At 39.6% G+C, this 21,418-nt stretch overlaps 1 protein-coding gene across 1 annotated transcript in view; it reads right to left on the minus strand.

Moving 5' to 3' along the window:
* LOC124158489 (serine/threonine-protein kinase MARK2-like) overlaps positions 1-20,313 on the minus strand; it is a 65,169-nt gene extending 44,856 nt beyond the window's left edge. Inside the window, exon 1 of the mRNA XM_046533613.1 lies at positions 18,655-20,313. Within this exon, the coding sequence (XP_046389569.1) occupies positions 18,655-19,109 (455 nt within the window). The 5' untranslated portion in view covers positions 19,110-20,313. The remainder of the gene's footprint in view (positions 1-18,654) is intronic.
* Between the last annotated feature and the right edge of the window lie 1,105 nt (positions 20,314-21,418).

Below are 21,418 nucleotides of genomic sequence, written 5' to 3' on the forward strand. Positions count from 1 at the left end.
ATCTTTTCGGGCTTGAAGTGGGGAAATGCGACACATCCATGATAAAATCTAAACAACAAATGATAATATTCACACTTTAATGTAAAACTCCTTTCCAAGGCTTCCTTGTAAGTAGCACGGGGCGTCTAAACCGTGGTCGGTTATGGAGTTATAAAATTAAAGCGTGGGAATTACCGTTTGCTGATTTGTTTTTTATCATGGGTATTTTTTATCCGATCCACTAAACCTGAAGACGTTTTTTGTTATTATTATTTTGGTAATTAGTTTATTCGTGTACAATGAATACTTTTGTGGCGTTCATATCACAAAAATTATTATGTCTCTATATCTTAGTATGTTTTCTTCCCGGTTCACGCGGGCGTTCTGGCGATTGATGGTACCCGGATTTCATGTAATTGAAAACGGTTTCTATGGGTAAATATCCTGTTCTTCCGTGATGAACAATTGTGATAAATATAGGAAATAAGTATCTTCGTGATTTGGCCCACGAGGCTCTCTCTCTTTCGGCCCGTGGAAACATTCTTCTCTGCGAAAAGAAGGCGGAAATTTAGGAATAAGTCCATCATTCCCTCTAAAGCAGTCTTAATGTGTGGTGCAGTGGCGTAACTAGAAGAATGCTTTGGGGGGGGAATAGGGGACCTGAGAAACGGGGGGTCCGGGTCCGAAAATTTTTGAAGAATGACATGCCTGATATTTTATGCCCGATACACATTTTACATCATTTTGATCAATGATCTTTAACTTAAAGCAGATGCAGTTATTACAAGTCAAAACTAGACTATACTTTTAAATACTTTTTATTTCTCTGAGGTTTTGGGGGGGGGGGAATCTATCCCCTCATCCCTCCCTATAGTAACACCTCTGGTGTGGTGTATTTATGCGTCCTTTCATTTTAGGTAATAAAGTTTCAAATTGACTCCCCCCGAAAAATGACGCCAACTCGTCGAAATTAATAGAGGTACTTAAAAAGCTGAGTGGAAACTACGTCGTTGTTTCATTTACCGATCTGTATTTTCAATCTCCTTTAATTGTGCCTTTAGAGTGGAGTCGGCCCCCTGATTACAGTTCCACAGTTAATACGACGCTGGGGCTGAAAAGGTTTCAGAACCCTGTTCTACAGACTCACATGCAGATTTTTTTCTGGTCAATTCGTCAATGGAAAATATCGAGGACAATAACGGTTCTCATGATGTGGTCTCCCAAAAGTTCTCGCGGCGTTTCGCAAAAAGACATCGACGTGGGCCATTCTCAAGCTCGTTGCGAAAGAAGCAGCTTTTTTATATTCACCTGCCACCTCTCGTCTCCCGTAGGCGTAGCCGGGAGAGCAGCGTGGGTGTTTTGGGCAAACGCGCGAATTGAAATGAAATCGCCGGCCTACACCATCGCACACTCTCTGCCGCGGAAAAAGCGACCGAACCTAAGCCACAAGACTGGTTATTTAGAGCGAGAGGCCTTTAAGCCTTGGTTTTTTTCTCCCAACGTTAAAACACTTGAACGCGAAGAGGCGTAAATTAACTCTCATTCTTGATGAAAATTCATCGGTAAATCATTCGGGCGATGATTTAAGCGCGGCGTCGAGTCATTTAGAAATGCAAATCCGTGCAGGTGGTCCAGAAAAATCAAAGACTGAACTTCAATGTGGGATGCAATAATTGCTTCTTGCCCTCTGTTTATCCATCTTGTTACGTTCACTATTTTGCCGGCAGTCGCTAATATTCCTGCTCAAATCCTGCCAAAGAGTCGGAAATAATTGAACTCTTCCAAAGGAATGCCCGCTAATAGCAGGAAGACCCGTACCAAATCTTACATCGGATGATCTTGAAAGCTTTTTGAACGGGACGGATTAATTACGTGTAATGAGTTGATACATTCGGAGATTTCGGGTTTAAAAAAGCACACTCCTTATTCACTCCTTATTCATATGGATAATTACGGTTTGACCTCCAAAATTACAATTTTTTCCGCAATAAAATGAAATTAAAGATCATCAGTTTTTAAGATCGGCTCATTAAATACATTTTTCTATTACCGGCCGAGAAGAAAATTTTCTTTTCCAAATATAGGTCACCATGGCAATTAAATAGCAGTACAGAAATAAACTAGTGGATGCCAATCCCACACACGCACATTTTTCATGCGCGCAAAGTTTGAGAAATCAGGAACAATCGTCTCGAGGAAAACTTCAAACTTTCCAGGAAGCTAATGGCCTCGGTAGATGTAATTATAATCGTTAATAAATGCAAATTGCACGGTTGGAAATATATGCTGAGGCAGAGGGACTGACGTTGATTAACTCCATACATCATGAGATACACTTCTTTGCCTGGATATCCACGAAAATAGTGGAACACAATGTTTAGGATTGGATTGAGCCCAATGTTTAAGTATTTGAGTGGGGTACTAAGATATTTTCCATGGCATTCCACTAAAATGAGTTCATGTCGTAATGTAGTAGTATCCCCTCATTTTGTTGGAGATTTGAAACGCCGTGCATCTTATAAATATTTGCGAAATCAAGATGTTTTTAATTTGTCGTCTTTTGAGATGATTTTTTCATTATGCTTTTGAATAATTTTTGGTGGCGATGTCCATTACTGCTTGAGTTTTCTAGCGGATAAATGGTTTTCCTTGTTTTGAGATAGAGCAAGTCAGCAACATTTTCACCATAGTTCAGTGTTATTTGTTTTTTTATTACATTCGCCCGTGACCGCAAGTAGAACGATCATTTCAAAGGTTGAGTGCTATTTGGGGTGGGAGGCATTACTAATAGCGATCAATTTATTATTTAAAAACGAGGCAGTGGATTTTATAGTGTATTGTGTTTAGCCTTCAAATATCCCTATGAATTCTTTTAACAGGAAGAACGACCCAATATTGGGACCGACCTTGTTGTTTAAGAATCATCCTTAAACTTAGAAGTTTATCCGTTTACTTGAAGTATTTCTCGCATTTGAATGAAATGGTGGCTTTGTCTCCTCGACTATGTGCCTGGAACAGATATGTAATTTTATAGTAGTGCCTTGGTCCTATTTCTGCAGAACATTGTTATACACAAAGTTGCATTTTATTTCCTAGCGATTCATTTCTGCAGCAACTGTTTTAGTAACGCTTGTTACACTTCACTGTGTCTTACATTGGGCCTTAATCCTCTGCCTTCTATAACGGCCAAAATGTGATTCCAACCCTGTGTACCTGGGTATCGTTTGCTGAACCATTCTTGTGGAGACTATGGCTAAATAAATAGCAGACAATTATTTCTATATAATTTGGGGGGATCTTTCCCCACATCCCTCCCCATAGTAACACCACTGTGTGGTGTATTTATCCGTCCTTTAATGTTAGGTAATAATGCGTCAAATGGACTCCCCCCGAAAAATGACGATAACTCACTCGTATTCATATAATTTGGTGAAGATTAATATAAATGCGCTTGCCGCAAAAATGAAGATTTCTGGAATTATGAGTTGAAATCTCGGAGTGTCAACATTTGTATTGATAGAATTGACTCAGTGCATCCATTGACCAAGCGATTTTCAGTTCAACCTTGGCTTCCATTCCTGGCTTGTAATTTCAAAGAAGATTTTCTCGTCATGTCTTTTTTTATGAATTCTTTCTGTTTTCACTGAAATGTTTGTTTTGAATTATATAGTGGTTTATTGAGCAATGTATTCGCGGTTAAGTTACATCTCTGACTCACTCTCTTTATTTGTCTCAAATATCTTATTACTGATGCCTCATGTCCTACATTCACATCAAGACTGCCGCCCGTATGGGAATGAGCAGGTCTATCATTCCAGAAATAATGTCGGTATTACCTCGAAGGAATTTGATTCTTTTTTTCTCTCTCTTTCACAACTTCATATTTTGCGTAGGATGCGTCCCCAGGTAGAAAGGCGAGCAAGCGTTCAAGTCTCCGCTCCATAACTCGCTCGTTAAAGTCGTCATCGTTCACGTTCTCTGACTTCGCTCCCTCGTGGGGTTTTCCCAAAACAGACCTTAATCAGGGTGCGATGCATCCGGCTTCTGCTATGCACTAACGCTTTCTCCTTGGATGTATTCCTATTTAAACGATTATGTTCCCTCTTTTTGCATTTGAAGATGTCTTAAAACCCGTGTCACTTTTGAAGAAAGCGTGCAGTGAAATTGCTTTTTGATGACGAATACTATGGAAGATTTTCCATAATTTCCATTAAAAAAAAACTATGGGAACACCTTGAGTCAAGAACTATGGTAACAATGATACCTGGTTGAACGCCCGGATTACCTACTTGTTTACAGGAATGTATTAAAAGGAAACAGTTACGTAGGACTTACGGATATGCTTCAAACATTTATCTCAGATGTATCACCTCTATGGCGATGTGCATGAGGTTATGTGCATTTTAGATGGATTTGGAGAATTCCTCTCATCAGCAGGTGTATTAGAATCCTGCAGGGATCCCGCAAGGATATGCTCCTGAGACCGGGTCTACAATTCCGAGATTTGGGCGCCCTAGACCTATGGAATAAGGCAGAAGGGATGATTCAATTACTCATGATCTAATTTAAAAAATATACCAAAACCGTGGGGTATGATATATTTTTAGAGGGCGTTTCGGATATTCTCTGCGGCCCAAAAAACAATATTCAAGGCAGCTCATAACGGCAAAAATCACAAGGTGTAATAAACTAACGAAATCGCAGCCATTTTTAAAGGTTTCTCCATTTGTTGGAACTTCCGGTGGCCGGAGAGGAAACTCAGCATTATTATCGTTTCCGGCGGGCTTCACAAATTAATACGCGGGAAAATCCGCTTTTTCCAAGGAACAACTCTATCGAATTTCATCCCTGCCTCATAATGTGCAACTTTTTGCTCATTTTTGGTCTGTGCTGCTGGGGAAAATGGAGCGAGAAGCGCAGTATGATGAGCTCAGCGTTCCCGTTTAGGGTAGAGACGGGAGAGAAAGAAAGAGGAATTGATGGATCTCGCTACGTCATTAAGGCGACGCGAGCTACCACTAGCGGAACCGGATTCGATGTTCCTGGAAAATCGGAAGATCATCCCACGAGAAGGGCAAACCTATGATCTTTCTCTAGGTCCCTCACGTAGTCAATCAAAACGCGAGGAGAGAAATTATAAGGAATATTTATTTATTTAGTAATTCAAAAACAGCAAAAACGGCCTTTACATTGAATAGACAACTTAAAAACTGCAGTTTCAACAAATATAAACTGTAAAAAACTATAAAAAGGATATAAAAAAAGAAAAAAAGGGATTCAGAAGATGACCTCATCCATCCAATTCATTCAGAAGATGGCTTTTCGCAACTGCCTCTTGAATGATCTGATTGGGCACTGAAAGATCCAGGGATGGGTGAGTAGTCGAAATGGCATTGGAGGAGACAGGGAGTCTGTAAAAAAGTGATCTCTGAGAGAGAGAGAGACGGAATTTATGTTGGTGTAGTAGGTGGTTATTACGGAAGGAGCGGGTGGGAATGTGGAGTGAAAAGAAAGGCAGCATATCCGAGGATCGGAACTTGCCATTTAAGGCATTGTAAATGAAGGAAATATCATGAAAATCCCTACGGGAGGATAGTGGAACCAATGATAGGGCTGACATTATTCAGGGCAGAATACATAAGTTTTTAAAGAATTATCGTTTAAGATTATTGTGACCCAGTTTTGGGTATCACCGTAATGTTTCGATTCAATGCGGATTGAGCATAAGCGATTTCTTTTGCCAACATCAGTCATTATAACGCTGATGATCTCCATAGTGGTATTTCCTAGCTGTATCAGAGAATATATGAAGGTTTGAAGTAAAAAGTTATTTATATTACGATGATCCGTGATTTCTACTCGTCTTTAGTGTGACCTCAGTGTGCCATTTCTGAGTGACCTCGTAAAATGACAAATGCGATGCATCATGACCTTGCGCATTCTCGTCCGACTGTCCGATAGCCAATGTCTCAGCTCCATCGTCCATTAACCGGCCTTTGGGATACTAAGAATTGCACAGCAGAAGAGTGACTGTCCGTAACGAAAAGAGTTTTTTTTAAATGAGTAACCATGCATTTTTTGTGATAATTTAAGTATGCATCGGTTATAGAAACAATATTTCGTAAAATGTTATGAATGAATGTTTAACTATGAATGTTTGACTCTGGGAAACTAATCAACGTTATTGCAATTCTTGAGGGCGAAATATACGGGAAAAAACCTATTTGCATCCTGCACACGGAATTGATTTATTTTTGCTTGAATTCTGTGACTGATATCGTAAATTTCCCAAAAGGAACGTGAAGCATTTGTTTTAGCAGTTTATCAAAAATTAAAATGTGTTAATTTTATTGCCTAGTGGTAATAAAAATTTTATATCGTAGAGATATTATAAAATAACAATTTATCATGATTTGTTTAAAACGGAAACATCGGCGTAAGTAAAGAATCTATGTAGTAAGAGAAAGCTTCGGATTACTTAATATTTTAATGGTTTTGATTCTCGCTCTTTATCAGATTATGTGCTATGGCTTGTCTTCAAAGCTATCTATGATATCTTCTACTGAGTCATATCATTTTCCATGGCGAGACCTTGCCAAGTTTTTTGAGGTCGATGGATGGGTTTCTTGAATTTTAATGGGATAAAGGTGGTACAAATCTATAATGATGCATGATAAATCATTTGGAGGAATTTCTCAGCAGCAATTTTCGTCTAAGATATTTCAGTACTTCATATTCTGCTTCCTTATTATGCTTCGCTCCTGAAAATAAATGACAACGCTCGCTGTACAGAACTAACGGTTATCATTCGAGATAAAATTGTATCTTGTAGACGAAGGGGTTAGATAGAAGTGCAAGGAATTGAAAAGGCCTATCAGCTAAGTCACAGTTTGAAAAATTCAGATGATTGGGTTAAAAATATTAAATTTTAATGTACATTTTAGCAGTTTCACAAACAGTTTAACCAAACCAAAAATGAAAGTTAATTTAAATTTATTTTTCTGGGAGGATTCATTTTAATTCAATTTCATTGTGAAATTAAGACCCCAAAATGTTTCATATTATTTCTTCCTGACGTTTTCACTGTAAAATGTACGATGATTCCAGGCAGAATTCTTGTCATAATCACTTTATCTGCTTGGATTTCCTCATTTCTCATGATCTCGTGGAGAAGCGCGTTCTTGATGAGCTGTCTCACTTGAGGTAAGTGAGCAAAAAGCTACTGATTTCCTCTATCGGCGTTTACTTGATGGCACGATAGACTTTCAGTAAGCTGATCCAGAGTAAATAAAATATATCTATTTTTCTACGCATGAACATAATCTTTAGCAACATAATTTAGCTTAATCATTCCTCTGTTTATCTCTCATGGCATTATTATACCCTGATTTATTGAAGGCATGAGGCTGCGCGGTAGACTTAGATTGCTTGCGCAATAGGGTGGTTTCCTATTATTTTTTTATTGCCTAAATCGAAAGATCTTACTCCTGGAGTAAGCATTTCACGCTTTTAGATTTTTAAATGACAATATCTATTTTTCGCGATAAAATGAAAAGTGAAAATTTGCAAGCGCGCGAAAACGCGATGGCCAAGTATGAATGCTGGGAAAGCCCGTGTGACGTCATTCTGGTTCCCGCTGCCGCCGAGTGAGGTGACCTGGGGGCGAGGATATGTACGCCGCTGCGATACAGGTTGCTGGTAGGTAGCAGAGTACCCTGCTAGCAGGTAGGGCTAGGCTTAAATATGGATTATTAATACCTTATCAAACGAAGGAAATTTTCCGACCATAGGCAATTTTAATAGGTGATTATTAAGAGATATTTCTCTGAGCTCTGTGCGTCATTGGTAACCTCAGACGATGCAAAACTCCTATCTACTCGAATAAGAACTAGGTCCCTGTGTCGTCACGTGGAGTGGCATCGCATGGGCGCCAATCTGGCATTTTTCAAATGCGGTGAAAATTGACCATTGCCATTCGTCTAAACTGGGATTTCTAAAACAAAATAATTTGTATATTATGAATACACTAATGGTGGGTAACGAATCGCAATCAATGCCTTTCGTTTTCTTTGATGAAGGAAACTACCCTGTTGAGAATAGGTATCTGTCAGATCGACTCGGAGAAAATCATATCATAACCCCTCCAAATTTCCGAATCCGACATAAACGATAAATTAAGAGATATTTTTCCGAGCGGATTGGTGCAGGGATTCGCTTTTACCCGGAAAAATTAAGGACTTGTATAAATGCTTGGAATAACTTCGTCGGATTATTTCCTTTTTATTGGCTAAGGGCTGGTCTTGATCTAACTGCGATGACGTATGACGCATAGGAAATACTCTCTAGTTTCTAATCGCATCAGGATTGCGGCTGCTACCAACGCTTCAACGGCTACCTCAGCTATCATCATCAGAGTTTATGATAATGGCAGCTGTTGCAATTCTGGTCCAATCAAAAGCTCAAGAGAACCTCCTATACGTCTCCACCACTTTCGACTTACTTATTCTCTATTGTGGGCTGCTGAGACTAGTATTATTAGTGTCAACTTTTAGTGAAATCATTTCATCAACTACTTATAGATGTATTCCCTTTCGTGCAAAAACCAATATTTTTTTTAAGAGTGCACCTCTTTTTTTATGGATTTAGGAGCCTAATTTGGGACCGGGCCCAAGGTGAGAAGAAGAGAAGGTCGATTTCAAATTGGAGACGAAAGGTTCTGCTGAGGTTCGGTACGAGATCATTCACTCTCTCCCGAAGTGACAATTCATGATATGAATCTGTGGATAAAAGGGACAAGTTGCCATGAATGATACATCTTCTTCGTTCAGTCATTCTCTCATTAAATAAAAATAAAATAAAAACCCGAGAGATACTGCCTTTTATCATGAGTTGGCGACAACATTTGAGTTTTTGCTCATCAAATTCATCAAGAAGAACCGCTCAATCCGGGAAGAGCCGCTCGCAAAAGTGGAAACTGCAAAAAGACACGCGAGGCCGAGGTCTAGCTGAGAAACTGTGACTCGCTAGGCATTCGTGACATCACCAACTTATCTACGAAAGAGTTAAGGCCATAGATTTTTGGCCGCGAATAGCTTGAGCAGTGGACGGCGGACCGAAAACGGGTCTCGTTATATTTTAACTCTCTCGTAAGCATCATTAACATAAAACTTGTGCGCGAGCCCAACTCTGAAAGTGAGTAATTTGTGGATAGGTCTAAGTTTTGAAGCTATCTTTAATTGGTGCGCTGAATTTGCTCTGGAATCGAGGTAATAGCGTCGATAGAAAAACATTTCCGGTGTATTTTGTTAGAGAGAGGGATCATTTCAGGGTAATTAATTCGAAGGTGGTCGCAGCGAAGACCCACACATTTCTGGGGGGGTTTGAGCCCGCAAAAACTCTCCCCCCACCCTTGTTTGCTAAGGCCTTATGAAGAGGTGTACAATGTAGATAGCAAAACATGATTAGTATGTGATATAGTAATTTGTTACCCAGAGGTCCTTAAACTCCGCATTTATCGAATGATTATCTGCACGCATTTCATTTTTCTTTCGTCTGCTATGGGTTCTCCCCTTACAACTCCATGACTTGATCCACCTCTGCTCTGCGTGGTTGGTGCTGCAAATTTCTCCATCTCTTGTCTGCCGATCGCCTACGATCGTTGTTGCCCTAATAATCCGCGTCATCCTATCACCTTGGGAAACTCGTGGTCCGTGATTCAACAGTGCGGCATGGTGAAATGACTCGCGGCTCTGTCGTGCGTCGGAAACGTCTCATGTCTAGTCATTTGTCGGAGGTCCGCAAAGACAAAAACTGGAGAGTGGCAATCCAAGCGAGGTTAATCATGAGGACGTATATAAATTCCGAGATGGCGATCAATCAAAAAGGGGGCCTCGCAATAATAAGTTTATTTCGATTCTCTTCTTTTAATGCGAGCTGCCGTTGCGGTGGCGTGGCAACGGCCTCGGAGACAAATGACTATCGCCATCCGAAACCGGAGCAGGACGACTAAATTAACGAACGTCCGGCAGCGGAGATGGAGTCTGCGGTGCGGTCCTGTCGCATCTTCGCTGAAGTGTCCAACCGACACAGCTCCACTCCGCCCACTCCTCCACTATTTTTAGTCCACGGATTTCTACGTGTCTCCTCTGAAGCGCCTCTCTCTCTCTTGGAAGCGAGGGGGCGTCCGAGACACTGAACTGCAGCCATTGTCCTTGCTCAACTTGACTTCGTCACCACTTTACCTCACATTTCATACAAATAATTTATAACGTTTTTATTTTCTCCCTTGTTGTTTGTCATATTGTCCGGGTAAAGCCTTCCAACTCAATTTTAACCCACTTTCCGATTAGCTATTACGCTGAAATTTTCAGGATAACTCAGAACTAGATGACAATCATTGCGTCGATAGAAAAACATTTCCGGTGTATTTTGTTAGATAGAGGGAGCATTTCAGGGTAATTAATTCGAAGGTGGTCGCAGCGAAGACCCACACATTTCTGGGGGGGTTTGAGCCCCTCAAAAACTCTCCCCCCACCCTTGTTTGCTAAGGCCTTATGAAGGGGCGTATAATGTTGATAGCAAAACAAGATTTAAAATGTGATATAGTGATTTGTTACCCAGAGGTCCTTAAACTCCGCCTTTATCAAGTGATTATCTGCAAGCATTTCATGTTTCTTTCATCCGCTCTGGGTTCTAGCACTTTTTTATGAATTTAACAGTATCTCGATTGTTATACAGAATTTAAAATTAAATATGGAGATTAGTTTAGTAAATAGTCACCTAAATCCAATTATCAATCATCCGATCAATTGACAGTGAATTACCGTCAATTAAAATGTAATTAATAGTAGTTCACTGTATTTCATAGTTTCATTATGTTAATATGTTAAGTATTAAATGCGTGTCATTGTGGAACATGCGCCCAACCCTTTTCGTTGCATATGAAGCAATTTATTTCGAGATTCTGTCAGACTCATAGGAAGTTATTCTTTTTAGTGCACGACAAAAGTTTTTTTCTAAAAACTTGTCTTTATTTTGGTATATTATTTTTTTGATTTTATTTTTTTTAAAAACGAAATATAATGAGTTACATAAAAGCCCTACACTGTTGTTTATTCATAATTTCAGTGAGCAAAGGTGAATTTTATCAAAACAATATGATTACTAAGCTAACAGTTCTGTACAAAACTTAATAAAAAAGAGATTGGTATGGATCAACTCGATAATACTTTCTATTTAAAACCACCTCGGATTAACATGAGATTTGTATGGAGTTTTATGTTAATATTTTAGCACGTTAAAAATTAATAATGGTCAATTGCACAGCGATTATTTTCCATCATAATTTCAGTTATTTTGTGCAAGTGAAATTTTAGTGCTTTGTTTTGGACGTTAGCACTATTTCATGGGTTTAACCAGGATTATGGCGAAATTTGTCACTGCCCGCTGTGGCCGGCCTCTGACGTTGGAAAGATTATGATGCGCTATAATAACCTAGAGATGACGTTACATGAAATTCCTCTATTGTTTTAGTTATCATGAGGTGATCTTAAACTCTTAAAACTTTTAATTCGCCAAATGATAAAATAGGTTGAATATTTAGTGAATATATTTCTTGAAAATCAGTAAAATAGGAAAATTTTTAATTTCCTTTGGAGGTTGGTCAATACTAAACTAATCAAACTGATTTTTTCAGTTGAGATGTGTTTGAAAAGTTCCATCATAAATGATAGAGATCTCACAAGCTCCACTCGAGAACTTGATCCACTACCTATGCTACGCAAACCGTTTTTCATCGATTTCATATCATTTTCAAGTGTGTTTTTCCTTTTCATTTCAGTTGTGCCATTTTCATTTTTTCATTAATTTTTTTCAGTTTTAAAAGAAATACTTGAAAATTTTAGTCAAGAAATATCGAAAAGCGTCGTGTAGGGCAATGAAGAAACTCTCCAAAGTGGAAATTATAGGATCGCTTTCATTTGAGAGAGTTTACTTATTCCTCGTGCACTTTCCCAAAATTCAATTGCAATCCTCAGCCGAAGGAATTTATTTTGAAATCGGGAGACAACAATCGAAAAATTAATATTTTATATTAAATAGTATATGGATTAACAATTTTATAATTATTTTTAAAAAACTATTCTTTTAAAATCCTGAAATGATTATTTGCTGCTTCCCTGCCACGCAATTGACTTCCCATTGCCCTGAGAAGGGAAGTCGAGATGTTGGCGAGGGATTCAATATACTCTTTTATCCGCCAAACCAAAAGAGAAATTAAAGTAATACCCATAAAATTGGTCGAACTTGTTTTATCGTATAGAAGTAGAAAACCCAATATTTAAGCAGCAGTGGCCACTTATGCTGAATTAGATTTCACGCGGCCGTATCGATTACGCTAAGCGACTTCAGCCTTATAAGTTATTCCTAAATGTAATTCTAGAGAGCTTCAACGAAAAGCAATTTGAAGGCATGTTCGAGTTTTATAGTATTTTGCAATTGACATTTTCTCTCATTTGAGGGCATCATCATTCTGTCATTTCATTAATTAAGGTAGTCTACTTATTTGATAAATTTATCGATATCGAGTCTCACGTGGATGAATATTGGTACAGCTGCTATGGTACGAAATCAGGGATGCAGCATTGTGAAATCCTCAGTGTTCTTCACTTATATCTCAACTCGAATGTAATGTGAGCTGTTTATTTTCTTGCCTATTTTTCGTGTTCCGCTGACCATCATTAAAAAATCGAATAATAACACCGAAATTTGAAAATTAGAGAAAATTAAAGGGATGACGCTTATAACGACGAGTTATAGAAGAATTTTTAAAGCTTTGTTTGTGGTGGCTGCTGCTTTAATAATGCTGTTGATTTTCTTAAGTTTCGGATACAAAATAATGTAGTTTTTTCTCTAATAGACCTTCTAGATTACTAGGTTCATACACATCACAATGCATTTGAGAAATATGCTTAACTTTGTAAATTTAAACTGAGCGTAGTGGGGTTTGTTTGCAAACGATTCGTTAAATGCCAATTTATACAAAACTCTCAATGAGTTGAGAAGCCCGTTTAGGTTGTTATCGTTTTTAATGCCTATGCCCCACAATTTTATTGCATTTTTACAATTACTACAATTATTAATTACAACTAACTTCCACTGAATAACTTGCAAACCGTTGATTTTACTATAGTCATATTAAAATAATTTAATTATTTTAATTATTCCTTTTGTTGCTAGAATTCTCCTTTTCCTCTTCATCCTACCATTAATTACACCCCATAATTTTGCCTATATTGAGCTACAAAATCAAGGTATACATTTTAATTTTTGCGAATTTGCAATTAGTAGTCAAACATAAGTAAAAAGATTTCTTACTGGGTCTCAAATGAGAATTCAATAGCTTGTAAATGAAAGTTAGATTCCATCCCCAGGACTTCCAGTACATTTGAGATTACAATGCAGGACGTGCGCAATGTTCTTGCGTCTGACTGAAATATAAAAGTGATGACACTCGAGACCTTCATTGTCATTCCTTGGACTCACCGTTTATTACACCCCAAGCACGCGAATAACCACCATAAAGACCGGTTTTTTGGGTCAGAAGCAAAACACTCTGGGATGCATGGAAGCTATTCAACTTCAAGTCTTTAAAATTCCAAATGAGGAAAAAAGAGACCAGAGGATCATAGAAAACTTGTACAGAAAACAGAGAAGGAGATAATATTCTCGGTTGGTTCCCATAATGTGACGTAATGTCTCGGGAACATACATTTTAATGAAAGGGATATTAATCAAGAGATACTTTCGTTGGTACGCATACAAAAGGCTATATCAAACGAGAAATACCACTGAATTTTATGGATGGAGGGCTACCCTAAGGAATTTGAGACTCAAAAAGTTCCTTATAATTTGTAACAGTGAATATTGAGGTTTAATCTAATGACGCCAAATATAAAAATATAAGAAACCAGTGATTTTCGACAGAAATTATTTAAAAAGCTGATACGGAATGCACAGAAACCAATCGGGAATTTGATATTTTTTGTAAATTTCCAGTCTCTTGAATGAGAGACTTGATTGGGAAAAATTGAATACACTCAATACTGACATTTTTACTTTAAAATGATGCATACATATTTGATTATCGAGAAACACCTGGTTTCAGTTAACTCATGGAATATAATGACCTTTTTCCATCATGATTATTATTAATTCACTGGTCAAACGATAGCTAGTAATCACTTTAAACAAAGTAGTATCTACATACTTTAACGCTCTCTTTTCTCTCGTGTGACAGATATTTTAGTTGTTTATTTTTCTACGCTTAGTTTTCAATACGATATTAACACAGTAACATTTACTTATCATAATATCTTGCAAAAGGTTTTCCGCTGAACTCTCTTGAGCAAGTATCTCACGACTCTATATCTTGATTTCGAGGGGTAGACCTCGTGTGTAGTAAAATACTGCTTTTTATGAAATGAATACTATTTTACGTAACCCTTTATATAATTTTTCCTCCTATATCCTGGAATTGACCTCAAAACTATTTCTCAACTCTTTCCATATTGCCTACTCAGTCGGTTTAATTTATATTGCGAAATCTTCCCAGAGACGATGAGTTTACCTACTATAACATTTGAATACTCAAGTGACTCGTTAATGATTGATGTTTACCATAGAAAATAAACCTTAGTTTTTATCAGCACATTTTAGTTTCTTAAAATAGGTGCTTCGATTAAGTTTGTCAAAAAAGCCTTATTAAGATTAATTATGCGAAAATTGAAAAAAGTAACATTCTTTGAGAGTAAAATCCGAAGATTGGAGCGTGATGGAGTAGAATTTTTCCGTATTGAAATAAATACTGGCAATTTTCCTCGATTATAAAATTTATTATTATCTAGGTTTTGTTGATATATCCTTTTACCTCGTTACCTTGATGCAGTGACATTGAAAAATTAGTCGGGGAAAATAATTAGTTTTCATTTCAATATTCTATGAGTGTATGAAGGAGTTTTAATGTACAAATTTCGTCCTGTAAAGCGCATATGTAACTCAAGGCATGCTTTCTGCTAATTTAAATTTCAGCAGAAGGATTATATCATGCCCGATTCTTGAAAGATTTCGAATATAACCTCCATTCCGAGGATTTATTATAAAAATACCAGCAAATAGCCAGCAGTAAAGCCGTGGATTGATATATATTCAGTTCGAGTAAAAGTACTTCAATTTTGTAAATACTCCTTTTCTTTCAGTCGTTAATGCTTGTGTAAGAATGGTTGAAATCACCTCTGTACCCTTCATTTCCGTTGTAAAAATACCGCCGCCAAAATCGATGGAAAGGCCTGTCCTTCACAATGTTTCTCCTAAATACGGCTGAGGTCGTGAACTTCCTCGCTCCTCGTGGGTATCTCAAGGTTTCTTTTTGAGGATATGCCTCCGCCGCCGATGGATGTTTAGATAGCTCTCTTTGGCATTATGGTCTGAGGGTTTCTTTTGCCTCCTCATTATTTTCATGGCCATGGCCTAAATATTTATTCTGTCCGCCATGATTTGTTTTTCTCTGAAACCTGGAGTGTCGTTCTAATCTTATTTCACTGCATAGCATCCGTTTGTTGAGTCGGATTGCATTAATTAAATACGTAACCAAAGAACCTCATCTTTTTATTCGAACTCGCAAGTCTTCTTTCTTTGGTCCCTTTGCCTTTTTTTCATTTCGTTCTAATATTTAATCGCTAATTTCCGTCCACAAATCTGCTCTTTGTCGTGCAATGGCCTTCAAAGTCCAATTTCCTCTGATCACTTTTTCTCCTCCACTGAATGCCTTCAAATTTCATCAGATGTCTCCCTCTCTTACCAATTTCGGCACTTCCTTATTCGCCTTCCTCTTTTTACCGCTCAGGTTTTTTTTTCAAACCTCATCGTACGAATACCGGGAAGGCGTTCGCGACCCTCATTGTGTCCCTCTCAAATCTAAGCCCAATCGGCAGTATTTTTTCGGGAACTTTTTCTTCCTTCAATAGTTTTAATTTTCAGCGAAATGCAGGCCGTTTTGAACAAACTGTGATAGGACGATTTTATTCACACGTAATCAAAATTCTCATGCTTTATAAGCATATGTAAAAATGTGGAAAGTGATGTGGAGATTAATTTCGAAAGAAGTGAAACAAATGAATAACAGATGCCAAAACAACAACTTTTTCCATGCTTACATGCCAATATAAATAATTGATATTATAACTTTGTAGAAAATTAATTTTATATTACTTAGATAATTTAAATATGCTAATACTTGCATGCACTCGATATAAGTGAATAGATAATAAATTCGTGGTCACTATATTTTCCAAAAGAAATCGTAATGTTATTCTCAATGGATCGAGATTTAGGAGTAAGATTAACATGGCTGGGGATGAAATTAGTTAGATAATGAAAGTAGGGAAAGTAGAAGATTCGATCAGCTACTATAGAGGATTGGATACATATGGCGGTTCTCGTGGCATCATTCCACGCAAAGGAGAAGTTGAGAGAAGAATGATAGCCGTAAAGATTGTAGTGAAGGGGATTAAGGAACATTTTAAACTAAAGAAATTGGTTTTGATTGAGCGGTAATTTTACTGTCCATAAAGGTATGAAGTTCAGAGATTCACAAAAAGTGATTCCCGATGTAGATATTATCGGGAGGTATTGAATAAGGATCAGGTGAGACTATCATTGGAAAGAGCACCGTTTAGGACAACTTCTTTACCGGTAGAGCCAGGCAGATGGGACAAGGAAGTATGATTTAAGAACGAGGGTATCTATGTGTGCATTGAATCGATTCACTACGAGCAAGGAAATTAGGGAGCTACTTACTGGAGTTAAGTATTAAATTGAAAGGATTGCAGTAAAGGGTGTGTTGAAAGGATTGGATAGAAATAGCTATGAACGAGGAAGTGAAACAAAGCAAAGTCTGTTATAAATTACTGAATGGAGAAGCCTTGAAGTGGTATGCTCGAAGTAAGATGAAATTAGTGTCATTACGCTATGGGGTACGCCATTCGTTAGGAGGTGCTTTGGATGACAGAACGAGGATGAATCAGAAGCGCCCCAGCGAGAAAGAAAAGAGCATGAGACAAAATAGCTGCAAAGAAAAATATGAAAGGAATGATGTAGTAGGTCTCTGTATAAATACAATAGTGTTAATTACGATAGAGCAGGATAACTTCCGAATCTAGCATTCAGGCTTGATTTCGATCCATTTAGCTGAGGAATGCGAAGCAGCTGACATGGTGTATGATTGCACGAGAACTTTGGTCCCCGAGAACTTAGGTGGGGCTTCGAAACCTTTGATCCCAAGCTGACGAAGCCCTAATGAATGTACCAGAGTGTACTAATCAGAGGTGTGACAAACAATCGGAATTTAAGAATGAGTAGTAGCCGGAGTTACAAGTTGGAGATTGACAGTAAAATATATTATCTATAGCATATTAGTAAAATTGATAACATATGGTACATATTAGATAGTAAAATATATTATATATAGTGTATTACCATAAAATTAAATGGTGATGCTCATGAACAGTGAAAATTTTTAGCGCTATGCGTAGATTAGGAGAGGAAAATAGTTAGAGGAGAAAGGGCACATTATATCGAGCGCAGAGGAGGCGTTTATGAATGGGAAAGAGCAAATGAGAGGATAGCTGATTAAATGTATAAAGAACAGGGATGGTGAAGAGAGTTATATGAAGGTTTGCGAGGTGGAAATGCGGACACGGAAGACGATTGAAGAGTGGATGCTTGGAAGGAAGTGAAAATGGATGAGGTGAAATGGACGGAGGGAAAGAGACGAGGAATAACTAGATGTAGTGGATAAAGAGAGGACTTAAAAAAAAACATTCGGAAGAAACTAAGGACGTGGATGGAGCGACTTCTCCAAGCGGGAATGGGATGCTGAAAATCATATTAGAGGAGAGAATACTCGGAAGGAAAATGTTTTTCCTCGTTGAATCATCTGAAAACTCTGCTTTCAAGTGTTTGCTTATTTCGCAAAATCATTTTACTGACTCAGATAACGCGAACATACTTGCCAAATTTAACTCTCATTGTCAATCAGCTCGTTGGAGTGAGTTTTGGACTCAATGGCGGAGTACAAATCGCGTATTCTGTGCGCTGAATGTGTCGTATCGTATCGGTGAGCAGTGAATTGGGTAAGATAGTATATCGATGCCTCCACTGCATAAACGCTCAACAATCTCCCACCGAATCAAACCCGCTCATCTAGATAGCCCTTATAGTACTAGATGAGCGGATTCTATTCGGTGGGCGATTGTTGAGCGTTTATGCAGTGCAGGTATCGGTATATCATATAGATGAAATTAATAGTAATAGGACTTAATGGGAATTGAAGTTTTAAGAAATTTACCGGCCTCGGTGGAGTCTGGGTAAAGCATACCCAAGGTTCGAGTACCTAGGCAACCTGGGTAGGTTGCCCCTCTCCAGGGCATGGATGTTCGTGTGTATTTAATTGCTACATGTTATGAAAACCCTGATGTTAAGGCCAAATAGCGCTGTTTTCGGTAATGTGGGAATGAATAAAAAATATTGATTGGAAACTTCTTCTTCTAAACCTACCGGTAAAATACTTGGATAATAATGTTTAATAATGATAAAAAAGGCAATGGAGTTGAGACTCACGTGGCGATGGGTTTGGGGTCCACTTGGTAGAGCGCCTCGAAGCCCTCCCTGCGCGTGAGGGTCTTCCGGAGCGCGTCGTCCACGCTCACCACTCCTCCCCGCACCCGCCGCTCCCACGCCTCCCACTCTGCACCCTTCTTACGCCCGCCCGCATCCCTCGCCGACCCCTCCTCGTCCGCATTCGCCACCGCACCGCCCTGCTTCGCCTTCCCCACCACCTTTCCGTTGTGGTGGTGCGGCTGTTGGGTCGTCGACTGCTTCCGCCTGCTTCCTGCCTTCCTCTGCTGCTCATCCGGGACTTCCTCCGCCTTCTTCCGGTTCCCTTGCCTCCGATTTCCCGCCGTCGTCCCTCTGCTGCCGTTGTGCTGGTGGTTGTTGCTGTTGTGGTGGTGGTGGCTGGCCGTCGAAGACCTCCGTCCCTGATCATCGCCCGCGCGGGCGGAAGCACAGATCATCGCGACTCGAGTCCCCTCAAACGATGCACTAGACACTCACAGTAGCCCGTCTTCAATAGGGAACCTCTGTAAATACCAAATGGTATTTGGTACTTTTGGAGGACTGAAGGAAAACTAAGGCGCTTGGCAATTATAAGCACCCTTTGTTGATTGAGAAGGGTACCTCTAAATACCAAATTGTGTATGGAACTTGAGGATTTTTACAAGAGAGCACCTCCAAATCCAATTCGTGGCACTTATGAACACGGAAAACCTCTCGTAAAGAAGGTTGGTTAAAGCGTTCAGTGACTAAGATGTGAAGCAGAATCTATTCACGCTCACTTTTTTGGTCTTTCAAGGGTGAATGTGGGATTATGACCAGAAGGACACCTCCAAATGCCGTAATGTGGCTCTAATCAGCACTCCAAAGCAGCCCTAAAGAAGGATGATTGGTGGTGTTGGGCGACGACTAGACGGAGGGATCGTCTATGTCCACTTTTGGTGTCCTTGCTAGACTCGGCTCCGCTATTGTCCGGTGACGGCGAGCAGTGAGTTGGCGGGGAGTGAGGCGGAGGCGTCGGCCGTGCGAAAATTTGGCCGTCCGTTCTGCGGTCCGCCCACCGAGAAGACGAAGCAGCAGCGGCTCGGATTCAAACTGGAATTCGGACACTTTTTTCTCTCTCTCCCCCACACAGCAGATGCTGACGCTTTTGATTCGATCTCCTCAATGTTTCGATACCGAACAAACTCTCACAGCCTCGCAGCTAGCACCTAATCGCCCACTTCTCTCTAGAGAAAAGTTGCTCGTTACTCTCTCTCTCTTGTTAGTATCCACACTGATTTAACTCGCGTTTTTGCCGAAGGAGATTGTGGTTAATCCCTTAAGACCCTATGATCCTCGTTCATCCGCTCACTATCGAATCCTCACCGGCAGGACTCGTCCAACACGAGCTCCGCTCTTTGCGGCCTCGCGCTCCGCTTTCCCGGGCGCGGGCTCAGGCGGAGGCGGTCCTCGGCGGCTCACCGCTCCTTGCCAACGCCGCTCCACTTCTCTGCGATGCCCTCCTAGGCCTGGGCTGCTAGGCCTCCCCCGTCTGCAGACGTGCGGCCGGCCTCTGGAAGCAGAAGGCACACACGGGAAGAGCCTCGAGCCAAGAGGTGGACTCCGGTGAAGATGCGAGGAGTGGCCAGTCGCCCGCTCGCCACAACGTGCGCCGAAGCGATGAGTGAGTGAGTGGGCAGCTCTCGTGTTGGGCAGGACGGGTGGAGGAAGGGGGGTGGAAGAAGGGGGGGAGGGGAGGAGGAGGAAGACAGAGGACGAACGTGCTCCCCTCCTCGCCCGCCTTCAACCTTCAAGCGAACATACCCTAGAGGTCGCACCGACTTCCCGTGTACGGATTGCTTTTTTGACAAAAGCAAACCGATCGTGGTAGTGGCGCGACGTTGTTTTTTGTTTCGCCGACATCTTAAGTCAGTTAAAAATCATTCAAACTGAGTTAAAATAAATAAAAGTATCTCATGCAAAGATGATAACATTTTCTGTCCCGTTGAAATATTCGAATATTGTCAGCAATCTTTTAGATTTTTAAAGAAATCGAACGATGTTCCTCCGAAAGTGTAGTCATAATTTCATACCTGTTTCCAGACAACGCCGAATTAATGTAGCAATAGACATTTTGTTCCATAATTTCCAACCATTTTTTAGTACTGTTAAAGTTTCACGTTCCTTCATAAAAAATAAGTAATTTTTCTCCTTTTTGCCGATTCCAGTTGAGTGTGCTTCGGAAACTCGAGAGTATATTTTCAATTGGAAAGAAAACTTCGCGTTGTGTATTAAGCAGTATGTGGCTAGGTTCTGTGTCCCTTGCCGGCAGATGATATATGAAATAATACAAATTGGTTATCGTAGATTTCCAACTTCAATAATTCTGACGGTTTGACTAGTTGTGTCATTAGAATTAATAAAAGATGAAAACTACAATAACTTTTTTGATAGACTTATAACTATCTTCGCATTGTATAATCCAGATTGTTTACTTTGTTCGTGCCGAGGATTAATCCAATGCATTATAATAATGACATTGAATTTCGAAAAAAAGGATCCGGTAAAAAAAGGTATCGGGTGTACATTGCGGCTTTTCTGAGCAAACTCAAGTCTCCAAGAATTTCAGTCAGAAGATCTTGATTCGTTCGCGGATAGATAGTAGGCGAAGTATTGATCCAATGATTCAATCGTTTAATGAGGAAGCTGGTCGTAAAGTGGACGTTCTGCTGGTCGTACTTTACATTACACTGTGGAAAATCCTATACAGACGTTCAATGGTGGCGAA

The sequence above is a fragment of the Ischnura elegans genome, chromosome 5 (assembly GCF_921293095.1).
Source record: "Ischnura elegans chromosome 5, ioIscEleg1.1, whole genome shotgun sequence".
NCBI classification, from domain to species: Eukaryota; Metazoa; Arthropoda; class Insecta; order Odonata; family Coenagrionidae; genus Ischnura; species Ischnura elegans.